The sequence below is a fragment of the Dipodomys spectabilis genome, unplaced genomic scaffold, assembly GCF_019054845.1.
Source record: "Dipodomys spectabilis isolate Male_0828 unplaced genomic scaffold, ASM1905484v1 ptg000771l, whole genome shotgun sequence".
Taxonomy (NCBI): domain Eukaryota; kingdom Metazoa; phylum Chordata; class Mammalia; order Rodentia; family Heteromyidae; genus Dipodomys; species Dipodomys spectabilis.
The window spans coordinates 204,324-221,232 of record NW_024871448.1 but is presented as its reverse complement, the minus strand read 5'-3'; the positions used below and the strand labels follow the sequence as shown (position 1 = coordinate 221,232).

At 52.1% G+C, this 16,909-nt stretch overlaps 1 protein-coding gene across 1 annotated transcript; it reads left to right on the top strand.

Moving 5' to 3' along the window:
- The first annotated feature begins 10,545 nt into the window (after window positions 1–10,545).
- On the top strand, window positions 10,546–16,011 carry Slc49a3 (solute carrier family 49 member 3). The gene is made up of 10 exons (XM_042672786.1): window positions 10,546–10,635; window positions 12,238–12,396; window positions 12,531–12,741; window positions 12,911–12,987; window positions 13,425–13,562; window positions 13,678–13,794; window positions 14,142–14,294; window positions 14,540–14,697; window positions 14,947–15,056; window positions 15,743–16,011. The coding sequence occupies exons 1-10, from the start codon at window positions 10,546–10,548 to the stop codon at window positions 16,009–16,011; spliced, it is 1,482 nt and encodes a 493-aa protein (XP_042528720.1).
- The last annotated feature ends 898 nt before the right edge of the window (window positions 16,012–16,909 follow it).

Here is a 16,909-nt window from a genome sequence, read left to right as displayed (position 1 = left end):
TTTACCATAAAAAAAACTCAGCCAATTTGAAAGACTATACAAATGACATTTGCTGATTGCACATAAATTAGAATCCAACATGAACTTTTTTTTTTTTTTTTTGGGTCCGGTCATGGGGCCTGAACTCTGGGCCTGGGCGCTGTCCCTCAGCTCTTCAGCTCAAGGCTAGCACTCTACCACTTGAGCCACAGCGCCACTTCTGGCTTTTTTTCTTTCTGCTTATGTGGTGCTGAGGAATCGAACCCAGGGCCTCATGCATGCAAGGCAAGCACTCTACCACTGAGCCACCTTCCCAGCCCAACATGAACATTTTTTAAAGTTGTGTTTGGGACATTGAACATACTATTAAGTAACCTGTGAAATATGTATGGAATGCATGTGTAGAAAGCTACATAATTCTGATGAAATAAAAACTAATGGGGATATATTTTGTTCTTACATAAAAGTCTCAATATTGTCAGGTATCAATTCTTACCAACCTGTCTATGACTTCAAAGCAATTCCAAATAAAATTCCAGAAGATATTTTGTGGACATAGACAAACTGACTCTAAAGGCTATATGGAGAGAAAAAAAGGCCCATGGTAATCACCACAGCCCTGAAGAAAAGAACCAAGTCAGAGGACTGGCACTGCCCTGTTCAAGACTGTCCAGCCGCAGTGGTCAACACTGTTGGTGAGAGGCAGATCTGTGGAGGAGAACCAAGTCCAGAAGCAGATCCCAAATGAAAGAAGCCAATGTGAAAAGCTACACACTGATTCTAACTACAAGACATCCTGGAAAAGGCAACACTACAGAGACGATATCATTCCAGACCCCATCATCCCAGTTACATAGGTGAGTAAAAGTATCAGACCCTGCTCAAAAAATGACTAAAGCACAAGTGGTAGAACACCTGCCCAGTAAGCACAGCGCCCTAAGTTCAAACCCTAGTACCACCACCAGAGAAAAAGAAAAAAGAAGTGTAAGCACTCTTATAACTCAACAATGGAAAGATAAATACCTAATTAAAAATGAATAATTGGAATGGATACGTTTCCAAAGAAGATACTCAAATGGCCATGAAGCACATGAAAAGATGTTCAATAGGCTGGGCTCCAGTAGCTTATACCTGTAGTTCTAGCTTCTCATGAGGCTACTTTGAGATTCTTATCCTCATGCTTGTTACCCTAGCTGCCCAAGAGGCTGAGATCTGGGGCTTGCACTTCAAAGTCAGCTCAGGCAGGAAAGTCTGTGAGACTCTTATCAACAATTAACCACAAAAAGTCAGAAGTGGAGCTGTGGTTTAAGCCTTGAGAAGGAAGAAAGAGAGAAAAAAAAGATGCTTAACATCAGCCATCAGGGAAGTGCAAATCAAAATTCCCAGAATCACCTTCACACCTAGTAGGACAGCTGTAAGTAAAGACAGACAGAAATGTGTTGACAAGATGAAGAACAATAGGAGCTCATCCATAATTGAAGAAAAAGTAAAGTAGTGCAACTGTTTTGTAAAATAGCGCCCCAAAAGATTAAACATAAAGTTGACATCTGAGTCAGATCAAAGGGAAAAACAAAGACAAATGACACCTAAGAGGTTAGAGTTTCAGTATTCATAATAGCTCCAAAGTGAAAACAGGTCCAGTGCCATTCATCTGATAAATGGAAATATTTGGCAGTAGCTGGAAGGGCTAATAAATTCTACACCATGGATGAGCCTTGAGAGCACTGTATGCATGAAGACCCAGCCGGGTAGGGGCATGTGTTAGAGGGTTCTGTTTATATGGATGCTCAGAATAGCTAAGTCCATAGAGACAGAAGGCAGAGCAGTGGTTGCTCGGGTGATAGGGATTGCTAATAAGTACAGAATTTTTTGGAATGGCATGATGCTACAAATTGGTGGCAGTGATAGTTCCATTAAAATCGATTAGCTTGCCTGGTGCCAGTGGCTCATGCCTGTAATCCTAGCTAGTAAGGAAACTGAGATCTGAGGATCACAGTTCAAAGCCAGCCCGAGCAGGAAAGTCTGTGAGACTTTTTCTTTCTTTTCTTTTCTTTTTTTTTTTTTGGTCGGTCATGGAACTCTGGGCCTGAGTGCTGTCTCTCAGCTTTCAGCTCAAGGGTAGAGCTCTACCACTTGACTTATTGAAGATGAGAGTTTCACAGACTTTCCTGCCTGGGCTGGCTTTGAATCGCATTCCTCAGATCTCAGCCTCCTGAGTAGCTAGGATTACAGGTGTGAGCCCACCAGCACCTGGGGTCCATGAGACTTACCTCCAATAAACCACCAGAAAACCGGAAGTGGCACTATGGCTCAAGTGGTACAGTGCTCGCCTTGCACTGAAGAGCTGAGGGACAGCGCCCAGGCCCAGAGTTCAAGCCCATGATACCTACACACAAAAAGATTAGCTTGTAATCTGATAACTTGTAACACACTTTAAATGAGTGAATTATATCTCAATAAAGCTGCTATCTCAGAAAATTGCAAAGGAAACTACAAAATACTTAGGACTGATAAAAAATGCAAGTGCTGTATGTTTACCCTTTGGGGACCACTGTAATGTTAAGTAACAGCATAATCACACAGTACAATAAATAAGCATCTCACACCAGCACAAATGAAGTAATACATATGAAGTAATACATTTGCTCTTCACCATATATACCAAAGAGTGAGATAGGTATTTCATACTGTAAGCAACCTATTACTTACATATAGTACACCCACACCCAAACACACACATATGCATGCACATTATCCTGCACACACCAACATAGCCACTTGCAACATATCCCAATATATTTGGTAACTAACCCATAACAAAATCATTAAGCTATACCACACAGGAAAAACTTAGATATCAATTTCACATTGGATAAAGAAAAGAAAACCACCTGTCTCTTATACAACTAGATGGGATGTGTGGGTCACACTTCACACACATCCTTTTGTTCCACTCAGCACTGGGGCCAGTCCCACACACAGATGCTCCGCTCAGGTGGAGTCCTGGGGGAGGAAACACTCTGCATGGTCCCAGCCCAGGGGGCAGGATGGTGTTGACCACATTCTGAGTGTTCAGCCTAGGAGACATGGGGCCAGACGCTGAGAATCCCCACTTCTGGAGACCAACTACAAAAAAGATGACCCCTCCCTTCCCTGGATAAGAGTGGTAAACAGTCCAGGGCAGACACAGATTCTCTCTGCAAGGAAGATGGGTTTACCAGCAGCCCTAAGAAGAGAAGACTTCCAGGGGCTGGGAAGGTGGCTCAGTGGTAGAGCGCTTGCCTTGCATGCCTGAGGCCCTGAGTTTGATTCCTCAGCACCACATAAGCAACAAGAAAAAATGCTGGAAGTGGCGCTGTGGCTCAAGTGATAGAGCACTAGCCTTGAGCTGAATTGCTGAGGGGCGCTGTCCCTCAGCTCTTCAGCTCAAGGCTAGCACTCTACCACTTGAGCCACAGCGCCACTTCTGGCTTTTTTTCTGTTTATGTGGTGCTGAGAAATGGAACCCAGGGCCTCAAGCATGCAAGGCAAGCACTCTATCACTGAGCCACCTTCCCAGCCCTGTATTACTTCATCTTAACATTTACAAAAAATAGGTGTCCTGGTGGTTCATGCCTGTAATCCCAGCTTCTTAGGAGTCTGAGATCTGAAGATTGTGGTTCAGAGCCAGTCTGGGTAGGAAAGTCTGTGAGTCTTTAATCCCCAATTTAGCACCAAAAAGCCTGAAGTGGAGCTGTGGCTCAAGTGGTAGAGCACTGGCCTTGAGCAAAAGAAGCTCAAGGATAGTGACCAGGCCCTGAGTTCAAATCCCAGAAGTGGTACCAAAAAAAGTAGGTGTCCATTTAAAATAACCAAAAATACCCACAGGGAATTGTTTTATATCACATATACAAAAAATTAAATATCCATCTTATACCACACACCAAAACCTATATAGCCTAACATAACACAGGAACAATACACTGGACATCAATCATTACATATTCATGTGCAGCCTAGATGAACATCAGACTCTACACAAAAAATTAGATATAGGGGCTAAGGTGCAGCGCAGCTCAGTGGCAGAGCACTTACCTCACATGCTGGAGACTCGCAGTTTAGTCCTGAGCACTGAAAAGACACACACACACACCTTGCACCATACATATACAGAAAGTTGTCCATTTCACACTATACACACAAAAAATGAGAAAGCCAAGTCTTTTACTCCTTAAAGAGATTAGTGACTGGTGGCTCATGCCTGTAGTCCTAGCTACTCAGAAAACAGATCAAGACGATCAGCCCAGGCAGAAAAGTTCCCTAGATTCTAAAATAAACAGCAAAAAGCAGTGCTGGAGATGTGGCTTAAGTGGTAGAGCACTATGTGTGTGTAAGCTCGAAGCCCTGAGTTCAAGTCCTGGTACCAGATAAAAGAAAGAAAGAATGGTCTGAGGGTAGGGACTGACGACCATGCAGTCCTGTGGGCTGTAGGAGGGTACAGCCTTGTTGGCTCCAGGGAAGCAAGGAGGAAGATGCATTGGGTCCTCTCTGTGGGACCAGTTGGAGCCCAGGCCACAGAGATTAGAGCATCCCAAACAAATAAGCAGGTCAACATTCCGACAACGGTTGCTGAACTGTTTGGAACTGCATCTCCTCCGGATCCATGAGGATGAAATGCCTCATCGTCTCTAAGGCAGGCTGAGAATGTGGATCCCGACTGGTTTGGACCCTGCCAGGTGGTGCTGTGTGTAGGCTTCTGCAGCCCGGCCCCAGCGGGGGCGGAGGAGGCACAGGTGCGTCATCAGGCAGATATTCTGGGGAGGCAGGCTGTGCGGCTGGGACCAGACTGGGCCAGGAAGCTCCGCACAGTTGCTCAGCAAGGGGGTATGCCCAAGGACGTGCCTGCAGGCCCTGCACAGCGAAGTGGCCCCCCTTCCCACCACCTGTGTTTTCTCAAGGCCTGTACGGGCCCTTCAGGCATTTGGGATGGATGGACAGGCTCCTGCCCTCATGTTCTGGACAGATTGAAAACTAAGTAACAAGCCCCTTAGCGTAAAAGATATTAGTCCAGAAAAAGGAACTTCTCTGTTGTGGCAAAACAGCTCTCAATTGCTTGATTTTGAACAGGATACTGTTTAGGAAAGACATTAACCCAAGAAACCCACTTCATGTTAGTTTGGAATGTGGGTAGAAGTCTGACAGAGAGCTGGGTGCCAACGCCTTACGCCTGTAATCCTATCTAATGATTGGGAGGCTGAGCTTGGGATGGTAAAAGTTCCATGACTCCTTCTCAACCCACAGCTGGACAGGGTGGTGTGCTGTCGCCCCAGCCATGCGGAGGGTGCCTGTCACACTACTCAGGAGGCTGAGATTGGATGATCAATCTTCCAAGTCAGCAGGGCAGCAGACTCCATAAGACCCTAATCTCCAGTGAACTTCCAAAAAGCCAGAAGTGGAGCTCTACTGAAACTCTAGCCTTGAGCCAAAAAAAGCTCAGGCCCTGAGTTCAAGCCCCAGGACTGTCACCAAAAACAAGAAGAGGAGGAGGAAGAGGAGGAGGAGGGGAAGGGGGAGGGGGAGGGGGAGGGGGACCAAAAACAAGAAGAGGAGGAGGAGGAGGAGGAGGAGGGGAAGGGGGAGGGGACCAAAAACAAGAAGAGAAGGAGGAGGAGGAGGAGGGGAAGGAGGAGGAGGAGGAGGGGGAGGAGGAGGAAGAGGGGAAGGAGGAGGGGACCAAAAACAAGAAGAGGAGGAGGAGGAGGAGAAGAAGAAGAAGAGTGAAATGAGAGGCCATGCATTCATTTGGGTAAAAGTGAGACTCTATCTCAGAATAAGCAGTGCAAAAAAAGGGGGCAGAGGTGTGACTCAGCAGTAGATCACCTACCTAGCACAAGGTCTTCCATTCACTCAAACCCCAGCACATGCGCGTAGGCACGCACACACACACACACACACACACACACACACACACACACACACACACACACACACACACACCCTGAACCACAGCTTTAGCCATAAGTGAGAGTTAGATGTTAAACTGGGCCCTGGAGTGAGTCCCAAGAAGTCACCCAGAAGCCGAGAGGGGTCACCACGACCCCATGATGTGGACCCCAGTGTGCACAAGTCTCTGCGGAGGTCACGTTCCATACGCGATGCTAGGCCTGGATCCAAGACGCTGGGCTGAGGGCATTGATACAGCGCAAGCCAGGGTGGAAAGTCGTCATTTCCAAATGAATGGACAGATGTGTCTTGTGAAGGGGTTTCTTAGAATTAGGCTGTTTCAGATGGTATGGACTCACTAGCACCCTTCCTGGGGTGGGAGGGCAGCCGCTCTCCCAGCGGGGTGTGTGGCAGCCACACGCAGGATGAGGCCACCGCGGCCGTCTTGATCCCTAGTGCCTGGGTTTAGCTTCCCAAGTTATGTCCTGTGTACAGGCCCCTAGGCCCCCACCATGGTGAGGGTGCGGAACCCCAACTCTGGGAATGCCCTCCTGTGATGCCTTTGCAGACGCCACCGCCACCCTGCTCGGTCCCCATGCCTTTAGTCAGGGCTGACAGCCTCCACGCTGTGCTTCAGTTGTAAAGATCTTTCCAAGAAGTTACCTAAACGCATTGTTAGTCCATTGTTGTTATGATGACGAAATGGCTAAGGCTGGTAACTTTGTAAGAGAGATTTGTTTAGTTCACAGTTCCACAGGCTCGAAGGTCAAGGTCTTGGTAAAAATTCCCTCAAAAAGCCAGGCGCCAGTGGCTCACGCCTGTCATCCTAACTACTCAGGCTGAGATCTGAGGATTGCGGTTCAAAGCCAGCCTGGGCAGAAAAGTCCATGAAACCACCCACCAGAAAACCAGAAGTGGTGTTATGCTTAAGTGGTAGAGCACTGCCTTGAGCTTAAAAGCTCAGGGACAGCACACAGGTCCAGAGTTCAAGACCTACAACTGACCAAAAAAAAAAAATTCACCTAAAAGAAGCCAAGGTGGGGGGGGGGGGAGGGAGGGTTGGGCTTCCTCTTTCTTTCTCTTTCTTTCTTTCTTTTCCTTCTTTCCTTCCTTCCTTCTTTCTTTCTTTTTTCCCTTTCCTGACTGTACTTTTGGCCTTACACTTGCTAGACAAATGTTTAACCACTTCATCTACATCTCAAGTCCCCTTCCTTCCTTTTTGTCTCTCTCTTTCCTTCTTTCTCTCTTTCCTTCTTTCTTTCTTTCTGTCCTTCCTTCCTTCTTTCTGTTCCTCCCTCTCCTTCCTTCCTTCCTTCATTACTTCTTCCTTCCTTCCTTCTTCCTCCCTGTCTTTCTTTTCTTCCTTCTTGCTTATTTTTAGGTAGCACTTCTGCCTGGGTCAGTTTGGGACCATGATCCTGTCTCTGCCTCCCCAGTCGCTAGATTACAGACATTTATGACCATTGGCTTGTCTTCTCATAAACAATTGTTTCTGTAGAACCACATTTACTATAGTTAGCAGCACATCACAGGGATGCCAGTGAGAACTCTCACTAGACCCTTCTTCCTAAAGTTCCCTCCACCTCAGCATTGCTATAGGAGGACCAAGCTTCCAGCCCACGACCCTGGGCAGACTGTCAGCCATACCTGAACCCTAGCAATGTAGCTTTTAGGACTGGCTGTTTTTTGTCTCACTGCCAAATTACTTGCAGCTGCACCTAGTCTGTTGCTAGTACCATTGACATTCCTACTGAGAAATATTCCATTGTGCAATGAACTGTTTGCGTAACTACGCATTGACTAAAAGACATCTGGGTATTTCTAAGTTGTGTGTCTGTGTGTCTGTGTGTGTGTGTGTGTGTGTGTCTGTCTGTCTGTCTGATTGTACTGGGTCTGGATGTTGTCCTGGAGATTTTTTTTGGTCAAGGCTACCACTTTAGCTACAGTGCTACTTCTGGCTTCTGGCTTTGAGCCTTGATCCTCAGATCTCAGTTTCCTCAGTTGCTAGAATTGGGCCTGCACACTGTCTCTGAGCTTTTCAGCTCAAGGCTAGTGCTCTACTACTTGAGCCACAGCTCCACTTCCAGTTTTCTGGTGGTTTATTGGAGATAAGAGTCTCATAGACTTTCCTGCCTGGGCTGGCTTTGAACCTCAGTCCTCAGATCTCAGCCTCTTGAGTAGATAGGATTACAGGCGTGAGCCACCAGCACCTGGCTGTTGCTCTTTTAGCCATTCCCAAAAGTGTGCGATCATATCATATTGTGGGTTCAATTTGCATTTTCCTAGTTGCTAATGAACTTTATAATTCATCTCTATTTGCAATCTGTTTACCCTCTTCTTGAAATTCATTGGGTCTTTGATCTATTTTCTATTTTTTAAACTGTTGAGTTATATGCCCTAGAGGCCTTCATCTGATATGTGGTTTGAAAATATTTTCCCCAGTATATGCATACAAAAACCTTTTGATAGGAACTGATTAAAGCCATACATTAGATCAACGTAGGGAGGACTGAAGGAAAGCATTATGCCCACCGTTGGTCCTCACCTCGTGGAGGCAGGCAGGCTATCAGAGCAGCCATATTTCCCACAGAGGGAGCACGTGGCACCATCCCTATCCAGGTAGCAGGAGGGTCTGGGGCCGGAAGTGAGGTAGGTGGGAGCCCAGGTGGGTCTGGGCAGCTGTATGGCAGGAACTCCGGGGCTGGGAGGAGCTCAGGTCTGGGCGGAGCTAGGACCAAAGGTGGACATAATGCTTACACTGGCATCTATTATTTTCCAGGTCAAGATATGGTATGTCTTTTCATAGGTCTTATTTTTTCATTAGTGTTGTATTTTTTAGTATATAATTGCTATAAACGTGTGTTGTGCCAGGCACCAGTGGCTCACACATGTAATCTGAGCTACTCAGGAGACTGAAGTCTGAGGGTCGTGGTTCAAAGTCAGCCTGGGTAAGAAAGTCCAAGAAATTCTTCTCTCCAATTAGCCACTGAAAAGCCAGAAGTGGAACTGTGGCTCAAGTGGTAGAGTGCTAGCCTTGAGCAGAAAAGCTCAGAGACAGTGCCTAGCCCCTGAGTTCAAGCCCTAGGACTGGCACCAAAAAAAAAAAAAAATCTGGGGCTGGGAAGGTGGCTCAGTGGTAGAGCGCTTGCTTTGCATGCTTGAGGCCCTGGGTTCGATTCCTCAGCACCACATAACCAGAAAAAGCCAGAAGTGGCGCTGTGGTAGAGTGCTAGCCTTGAGCCGAAGAGCTGAGGGACAGCGCCCAGGCCCAGAGTTCAGGCCCCATGACTGGACCCCCCCCCCCAAAAAAAATCTGTTTGTTAAGTTTATGTTTATTGAAGTATTTAATTTTCTTTGAGGTCATGTATTTAATTTTGGCCCCCACATGTTCCCTGTTGGACAGGTTATAACATTCAGCTGGTTGATTTGTGCTGATTTTTCATCCTGCAACTCTGCAAACTCATCTATTTATCCCAAGAGCCCAAGAGGATGGAATCGAGTGGGGTGGGGACGGCTGAACAGAGATGTAACTGTGCAGAACCAATCACTGTGACTGCCCCGAGCAGGCTCAGACACCACCCAGGCTGACAGCTGAGGCGGAGTTCCACCCACCCAGCTCCCTCCACAGTGAGGCCTCTGTGGCCCTCTCTCTGCCCCCAGACCAGGTGGGGCAGGAAGACCGTAAGGACCCAGTCTTGAGGAAGGGGCTGTGGATGGAGGGTGGGAGGGAGCAGGTGATGAGGAGGAAGAGGAGCACAAGAAGATGGGACAAAGATGAGGGAGAGACCCATAGGACTCCGTTTGAGGTCTTGGAGAGTGGTGCTGTCCTTCTGGGGGGAGACCTCTGGGTGATGTTCATCGTCCTTTGTGTTGGACAGGGCTTATCCTAAAATGGGTGACTATCACAACCCCCAAGAGTACATCAAAGGGTGGAAACACACAATGATTATTTAGATGGGTGTGGTTGAAAACAAAGTACATGTTGAGAGACAGAAAACAGGGATGAGCAACAAGGGACTTCCTCACTGGCTCCTAGCTCTGACCAGGCCAGACTCCACCCCAACCTACAGAGGCTGGGCAGTGTTCGGGTGTTTGTGATCCTCCCGAGAGAGCCAGGTGCAAGACAGAGGCCCGGGGCCACTTCCTCCTACACAGACAGAAGCTTGCCCACCTGTGCTGCCCAGCTGCTCCTCAAGCAGCATGACAGCTCCTGGGGAACGTGGCTGGACAGACACGCCCTGCTCTCCCGGGCCTCAGCCCCACCATCCTCTTGGACTGATGGGATTTGCAGCTCTTCCAGGCTGGCCTCTGTCCTCTTCCTTTGACTTTCTTTGACCTCACGGGTTTGGGAGAGCTTTGGAGAAGCACAGAGTTCGATGGGTGGAGAGACCTCAGGTCTTCTTTCCTAGGTACACGGTTCTGGGCGTGTCCTGCGACAAGAGTGGTTCCTGTGGGAGGGGACCTGCGACCTCACCCTGGCCTGGATTTTGATCTGGGAAACCTGGAAGGATCTAGGCAGCGTTGGCCCTTCCTACCACATGCGCCACCCCACCCTCCACCCCTGAGACTGGCTGCAGTCTGAGCCAGCAGTGCTGAGCCTGCCGGTCCTGCTCTGCTGCCACACTCCTGGCCAGGACAGGGACCATGGAGGGCCCCCCACAGGGCCACCGGGCCTATGCTCGCCGCTGGGTCTTCCTGCTGGTGGTCAGCCTGCTGAGCTTCTCCAACGCGATGGTATGGACGGCAGGTGGGCGGGCACAAGGAGCAGCCGGGTTCACTCTCCTGAAGCCACAGCGCTCCGTGTTCAGTGTCCATCTGGCGCCTTGTCCTGGATGGGGAAGGGGAAAATATTCTGACCTCAGGACACGGGTGAGCCTGTGACTGGGGAAACCAGCAGGAAGCAGATCTTCCTGCAAGGTTACCAGCTTCAGACCAGGACCCACAGGTCCCGATGGCCTCTCTACCATCTGACCTGGGCACCGTCCAGCTGCCTGGCTCCCTGGCCCACATGAATCTGTAGGTCACTGTGCGACCTCTTTTTTTTTGGTCGGTCATGAGGCTTGAACTCTGGGCCTGGGTGCTGTCTCTCAGCTCTTCAGCTCAAGGCTAGAGCTCTACCACTTGAGCCACAGCGCCACTTCTGGTTTTCTAGTTGTTTATTGGAGATAAGAGTCTCATGGGGGCTGGGAAGGTGGCTCAGTGGTACAGCGCTTGCCTTACATGCATGAGGCCCTGGATTCGATTCCTCAGCACCACATAAGCAAAAAAGAAAAAAAAAACAGAAGTGGTACTGTGGCTCCAGTGGTAGAGCGCTCGCCTTGAGCTGAAGAGCACAAGGACAGCGCCCAGACCCAGAGTTCAAGCCCATGACTGACAAAAAAAAAGTCTCATGGACATTCCTGCCTGGGCTGCTTTGAACTGTGATCCTCAGATCTCAGCCTCCTGAGTAGCTAGGGTTATAGATGTGAGCCATCGGCACCCAGCACTATGGGACCTCTTTTTTTGGGGGGGGTCCGATTGTGGGGCCTGAACTCTGGGCCTGGGCGCTGTCCCTCAGCTCTTCAGCTCAAGGATAGTGCTCTATCACTTGAGCTAGAGCGCCACTTCTGGCTTCTTTTTGCTTATGTGGTGCTGAGGAATTGAACCCAGGGCCTCATGCATACAAAGCAAGCACTCTACCACTGAGTCACCTTCCCAGCCCCTGGGACCTTTTAAAGAACCACAAAAAACAAAAACAACAACAAAAAACAAAACGGCATCTGGGCCCTGCAGCTACCTTTGGCAACTTGATACGCTGCTTGGGGAGGTTCAGAGGTGACCTAGAAGCTCAGCCCTATGAGTAGAGATGATGTCTAGAGGGCAGGTATGGTAAGATTTCAGCACTGCCGGCCGACACTGCATTAAAATGCCTGCAGACTGATTAAGGCCTTTTCTTCCCTGATGAAATACAAATGGCACCTGTTGTGTGGGCCTGGGCTCCGTCTGCTGTGATGATTGTAGAAACCTCCTCTCTGCCCACAGCTGCCCCAGCCGCCTACCGTGGCTGGGGCTCCCAGGCCCTTTGGAGGGTCAGATCGGTCCTAGTGGAGCTTGTGGTCAGCCCTGAAGGCTCTGGCCAGGTTAGGCTGGCCCACTGCTAGGCAGGCTGTCTGGCCTGCCCAGGTACCACCCCCAGGACGGCAGGATGGACACAGAGTTCACGTTAGGTCATACCCTCAGTCTTTGTATACCTGCCCATACCCCTGCTCCTCCCGGGTCGACTCCATGAGGCCACAAGCAACAGGGCAGAGTGGGTAGGCAGAGGCTCTATCCCTGGATGACTTCCTTGTATCCTAGCTGTGGCTCAGCTTTGCCCCTGTGGCAGACACCATCGCTCAGCACTTCCTCCTGTCCATGGAGCAGATCAACTGGCTGTCACTGATCTACCTTGTGGTGTCCATCCCGTTTGGCGTGGCAGCCATCTGGGTCGTGGACTCTGTGGGACTCCGTGTGGCTGTGAGTCAGAGCGGGCACCACGCCTGCTCTAGGGCGAGGGGCCCTGCCTTTGGGGGTGGGAGCGGTGGCCTTCTCCCACGGTGGGCTGGGGCTGGGAAGACCGAGCTGGCTGTCAACCTCTGACCCTCCCACAGACCATCCTGGGTGCATGGCTGAACTTTGCTGGGAGTGTACTGCGTGCTCTGCCTGGCCTAGCTGGGATTCCCAGTCCGTTTGCCTTCTTCATGAGTGGCCAGAGCCTGTGTGCCCTGGCCCAGACTCTGGTCATCTTCTCTCCAGCCAAGCTGGCTGCCTTGTGGTTCCCAGAGCATCAGCGAACCACAGCCAATATGCTAGGCACCATGTGTGAGTCCAGGGTGAAGCCTGCTGCCTGGCCTAAGCCTTGCCCCTGGCCGGGTACAGGGCCCCTCTGCCCCTGAGCTTGGGCTTAAGCCAAGACATGAAAGCCAAGAAGGCTGGGGCAAGGCCTCTCCTGGCTGAACTAATGCAGTTCTTTGTACATCTGTCAACCTAGCAAACCCCCTCGGCATCCTTATGGCCAATGTGCTGTCACCCGCCCTGGTCAAGAAGGCAGAGGACATCCCTGTGATGGTGAGCAGCTCACGAGGCGCACATATGTCCTGCATAGCATGGGCATACATGCGGTGCGTGTTAGTGTGTGTATATGAATGTCCTTGTATGTGCGATATGCATAGGCATGGCATACACACAGAACATGTGTGTGCCCATTGCTACAGCATGACCTGCTTCTTATATACGTGTGAAGGGGCTATCAGGGGATGAGTCTGGAGGCTGAGGAGGTCAGGCTGCCATTTTCAAGAGGGAAGTTGTCTTTAGGTAGTATTCTGAGAGCTGAGCTCCATATGAAGCCTCTGGAGCAGGCCAGAGTGGAGCAGGCAGCTTACTCCTGGGCCTGCAGCTCTGCAGAGGAAGATGGGTGGTTGCTGGCAAGGGGGCAGCGAGTCTGGGCCCAGAGCACGCTGGAGTATGTGGGATGCGTACACCAATATGGTGCTTTGTCACCCCAGCTTGGTGTCTACACCGGGCCTGCCGCCCTTGCCTGCCTGCTGTCCACCACCTGTCTCTGGGAGAGTGTACCCCCCACCCCACCCTCCGCCGGGGCTGCCAGCTCCACCTCAGAGGACTTCGTCCAAGGGCTCAAGCTGGTGGGTGCTGAAGACGCTGGCGCTGGACGCCGGGTGCCGGGCTCCGGGGCTCCTGGGCTGGACGCCCGGTGCCGGGCTCCGGGGCTCCGGGGCCGAGTGACACCTTCTTCTCCAGCTTGTCCAGAACAAGGCCTATGTTATCCTGGCTGTGTGCTTTGGCGGTGGCATCGGCGTCTTCTCTAGCTTCTCAGCCCTCCTGGAGCAGATCCTCTGTGTCAATGGCTACTCCAACGTGAGCACCGTCCTGTCTCTGCTGGGGTAGCGTGCTGCACACACACAGTGCGCATCCCTGACGGCAGCACTGTGGCTGCTCACACACCCCCATGCCATGTCCTCTGCCTCCACGCGGCCCGTGGGGCGAGGTACATATTTCTACCTCTGCTCTGGGGCTCACAGACAGCAAAGTCCCACAGGCCGCCCAGAGGGGTCAGGCCCTTCCCTGAATGGGGGCAAAGTGCAGCAACCCTCCCTTGGCAGGCAGCCCAGGGTCTTTTCCCTCCTGGGCCTCTGGCACTGCCCTGGTGATGGCATAGACCCCGAGGAGCCCTACTGGCTTCTCCCTCTTCTCCCTGCTTCCAGGAGTTTTCAGGCCTCTGTGGGGCTCTCTTCATCGTGTTTGGGATCCTGGGTGCCCTGGCTCTTGGACTGTATGTAGATCGGACCAAGTGTTTCACTGAGGCCACCAAGATAGGGCTCTGCCTCACCTCCATGACCTGTGTGGCCTTTGCCCTGGTGAGCATCCCCAGTGTGGAGACCACTTGCAGAGGGAGAGGTGTTTGGGGCAGGGTGGTGTGGGCGGGTGGGACAGGGGCAGCTCGGCCTAGCAGGCTGTTTACTTCGGCTGGACTGCTCCCCACTGAGCGGCCTTGCGTAGGATGAGGCTTCCCTGCTCACACGCCAGCCAGTCCTGGAGCTCACGGAGCAGTGTACCTGATTGTTTCCACTGCTCCTTCACTTGGCCACCCTGCCGCCCCCAGGTCTCCCAGCTGCAGCAACAGCAGGTGGCGCTGGCGGCCATCTGTGCCCTGTTTGGGCTCTTCGGGTTCTCAGTGGCACCAGTGGCCATGGAGCTGGCTGTTGAGTGCTCATTCCCTGTGGGGGAAGGAGCAGCTGCAGGCCTGGTCTTTGTCCTGGGGTGAGTGTCCATCTGTCCTGCCATTTCCCTTGGGGACCTCCTCCTGTGCCGCCCAGGCTGTGAGACCCAAGCCCTGTTCCATGAAACAAGGCACCTGCCTGCTTTCCAGTGCTGTGTGCAGGCTGGGGCCAGCTGCTGGCTCCACGGGGAATGGGAGTGGCACCGGCGTTGGCTCCCTCCCACGGTGGCACTCGGCTCTGGTAGCGTGTTTCAGTATCGCTGCTCAGCCTGAGTGCCCTGTGTGTGCAGGCAGGCCGAGGGAACGCTCATCATGCTGCTGCTGACAGCACTTACCGTGAAGAGTGCCAAGCCATCTGTCTCTACCTGCCAGCAGGGCGAGGAACCGCTGGACTGGACCGGTTAGTGTCTACACCATGCACATCCCGAGAGCAGCCACTAGGAGACCCAGCCTAACCGGACAGCCCTGCACCCTCCTCTCCAGAACACTAGCTCTTCATGCGCTTCGCTGTCCTTGGTGGTGGTGGGGGGGGCAATGGGCACCATGGGTGCTGTGGGGTAGGGCCAGAGACAGCTCAGCTGGTGTGCGTCACCCAAAGACCCTGACAGAAACGCATCCTCCGTACTCCAAGTGGGCTTCTTAACAGCCCAGGAAAAGAGAAAGGGAAATAGAGGGACGTAGAGGCAGAGACCTGAGAGGGAGAAAAGGAGACAAACAAATAGATAAGAGAGGCGAGAGTGACACACACAGAGACAGGGATAGAAACAGAGAGAGAGGGACGCACGGAGACAGCATCAGAAGGAGACCCAGACAGAGAGGACAGAGTCAGAGATGGGTGTGGGCAGAGCCGAATGCTGGTGTTGCACACCTGCCACCCAGTCCTCCTCCTGGCAACACAGAGCGCCAACGCTTAGATCTGAGTCTAAACACCCTAAGGGCTGCAGGACTGAGCACAGGGCTGTTTCCAGGCCACTCTGTGGTCATGGTCAGTGAGGTCAGCTGAGTGAGAAGTACGGGGCTTCTGCCTACAGGTTCAGCGGTAGCCAGGGGTTCTGGCTGTGGACAGAGCTGTGTTTGTGTCCCCAGTGTCCCTGCTGCTGCTGGCTGGCCTGTGTACCGTCTTCACGTGTGTCCTGGTCCTCTTCTTCCACACCCCGTACCGGCGCCTGCAGGCTGAGTCTGAAGGGCTCTCTCCAGCCAGGACCAATACCCTGGAGCCCAGGATCACAAGGCCCACTCCAGAGTTGCCCCTGGAGGCTCCCAGCTTAGCATCCCTAGCTGGGATCCTACAGGAAGCTCCCGCTCCTGGCCCTCTTCCCCCGGGACTAGCAGAGATGGTGACTGGAGATATCTAGTGAGGGAGAGGCAGCCTGGGTCAACCTTACTGGGCCAGCTATGCTAACATGGACTCACGAAGCGGTAGGTTTGATGATAGGTGTGAGCCACCTGTGGACTCAAGGTTCTTGGCACAGGCCCAGGCATCGAGGGGTGGCCACTTCCCTCCGGAGCGGGAGGGGTGCTGCTGCCTGGGTGCAGAACCTTCCCCAGGCCAGACCTGTGGCTGCTGTAGGGAGGGGCGGTGCAAGGGCAACTGGGTAAGAAGGGGCATCCTGTCACCATCAACAGGGCTGACAGGGAGCTGCATAAGTTAGGGGTCCTAGGAGCCAGAGCACAGCCAGACTGGGGTGGCCCTTGCTATGAGCCCACCCCAGAGCCGTTCCACATCTGCTCACCCGTGACCAGACCTGAGCCCAGTTCTGAGGATGTGGAGGACGGAGGGCCAGGCTGGGCTGTGGAGGAGTAGCAGGGCACCAGAGAATGCGGGGACCCCGTACCCCTTCCCTCCAGCGGACACCCATGTTTGCTGAACCGCCCACAGCCCTAGGGGTGGGAGAATCACTCCACCCCTCCCCCATGGGTGAGCACGTGGCTCAGCGCCTTGGAGACTGGGCTGTCCTCAGTGTCCGTATAGGTCAACTCTAGCATCTGACCCACCCGAGAGCAAGGGTGGCAGTTGGGGTGAGAGACACGCCAGGCTCCCTGCTCAGAACTGGCTGAAATACAGGAACCTAACTCCAGCCAGCAGCGGCTCCTTTCTGTGTGGGACTGAGGGGGCCCGCAGCTTAGGGCCAGCTAGCCACGGCTAGGCTGGCCTCTCAGACAGGCTGGGCCCAGGCCTGCCTGCCTCTAGCTTTCCTCCATTACTGTTTGTGGCCCTTGAGCTTGGGCTTTGGGGCATGTGGGAGAGGGCAG